Source organism: Zeus faber (genome assembly GCF_960531495.2).
Source record: "Zeus faber genome assembly, chromosome: 12".
NCBI classification, from domain to species: Eukaryota; Metazoa; Chordata; class Actinopteri; order Zeiformes; family Zeidae; genus Zeus; species Zeus faber.
The window spans coordinates 31,379,307-31,380,031 of NC_137196.1; the positions used below are offsets into that span (position 1 = coordinate 31,379,307).

The window sequence follows — 725 nt, forward strand, 5'->3', positions numbered from 1 at the left end:
TCAACGTTCCCTCACAACACAAGAACCTGCAGAGATTGCCCCATTCAGCAGGGTGTCAAGTCCCCATTCAGCAGGGTGTCAAATAGCCATGTGGAAGTGTGGAAGTGTGTAGGTGCCAGGCTCTGTTGGTCCTCCACCCATTTGCATTCTGGGAGCTGAATGAAGCCAAGTGTGGAGGAAACTTTGAAGGTGATTATCTCAGAAACACAGTTTGCCACAGCCATGTCATTAAAAAGTCATAGCTTTAAAAATATTTGCTTGATTTGCACAAGTGACACCTTGTTTTGAAGCTCTTCACTTTCGTGTGAAGTGGCAAATTCTAAAGTCATGGGGACAACTTGGGGGAACATGTGGAGAACATGTGGACAACTTGGGGGAACATGTGGAGAACATGTGGAGAACATGGGAGAACACGTAGAAAACATGGGGGGACATGTGGAGAACATGTGGAAAACATGTAGAGAACATGGGGGGAACATGTGTAGAAAATATGGAATACATGCAGAGAACATGTGGAGAACATTTGGAGAACATGGGGAGAACATGCAGAGAACATGCTGAGAATATGGAGAAAACATGTGGAAAACATGGGGAGAACATGTGGAGAACATGGAGAAAACATGTGGAGAACAAGGTTAGAATATGTATCACTTCAGAAAATATACAAAATGTTAAAAATGCTTTAATTCCTCACTAACACAACTAAAATGGACCCTGTGTATTAC

General features: G+C 42.9%; 1 protein-coding gene across 1 annotated transcript in view; it reads left to right on the forward strand.

Moving 5' to 3' along the window:
* Positions 1-532: 532 nt before the first annotated feature.
* Positions 533-725, forward strand: part of LOC307237769 (uncharacterized protein) — a gene marked incomplete at its 5' end in the record, with an annotated part of 6,817 nt that continues 6,624 nt past the window's right edge. The window contains one exon of the mRNA XM_080010533.1: positions 533-634. Coding sequence (XP_079866659.1) covers positions 533-634 — 102 coding nt within the window. The remainder of the gene's footprint in view (positions 635-725) is intronic.